General features: G+C 50.8%; 1 protein-coding gene across 1 annotated transcript in view; it reads right to left on the reverse strand.

Moving 5' to 3' along the window:
- The window catches only part of LOC119585654 (protein O-mannosyl-transferase Tmtc3-like), a gene marked incomplete at both ends in the record, with an annotated part of 116247 nt that extends 115847 nt beyond the window's left edge, over nt 1-400 (reverse strand). The window contains 1 exon segment of the mRNA XM_037934330.1: nt 248-400. Coding sequence (XP_037790258.1) covers nt 248-400 — 153 coding nt within the window.

Genomic DNA, 400 nt, shown 5'->3' on the forward strand with positions numbered 1-400 from the left:
CTATCCCTGATGTTGGTTTGGACCATGTACGTCTGACAGCTCCCGAAACTAACGAAACTAATTTTAAATGAAGACTCCAATAGAGTTGGGAATAGGAACACTAAAAACATTAACAATAAAAAAAAACACGACAAAACGGAACACGGCGAGAAAAGAGAAACCCCCTCCCCTCTACCCCCTACCCCCTTTCCACACCCAGAACGAAACCCAGTTCGAAAAAAAAGCAAAAGCCGACGAACGCACTCACCTTCTGCATGGGCGTCCCCCAGAAGTCGTGGAGGAAGAGGTTGGTGATGGGGGTGTGGGGCCGCAGGTCGCGGTTCTCCTTGATGGCGGAGATGTCATCGAAGACAAAGCTGCAGCTGAGGGCGTTCCAGTACACGGCCAGAGCCACCACGAA

This window comes from Penaeus monodon, chromosome 20, assembly GCF_015228065.2.
Source record: "Penaeus monodon isolate SGIC_2016 chromosome 20, NSTDA_Pmon_1, whole genome shotgun sequence".
Taxonomy (NCBI): Eukaryota; Metazoa; Arthropoda; class Malacostraca; order Decapoda; family Penaeidae; genus Penaeus; species Penaeus monodon.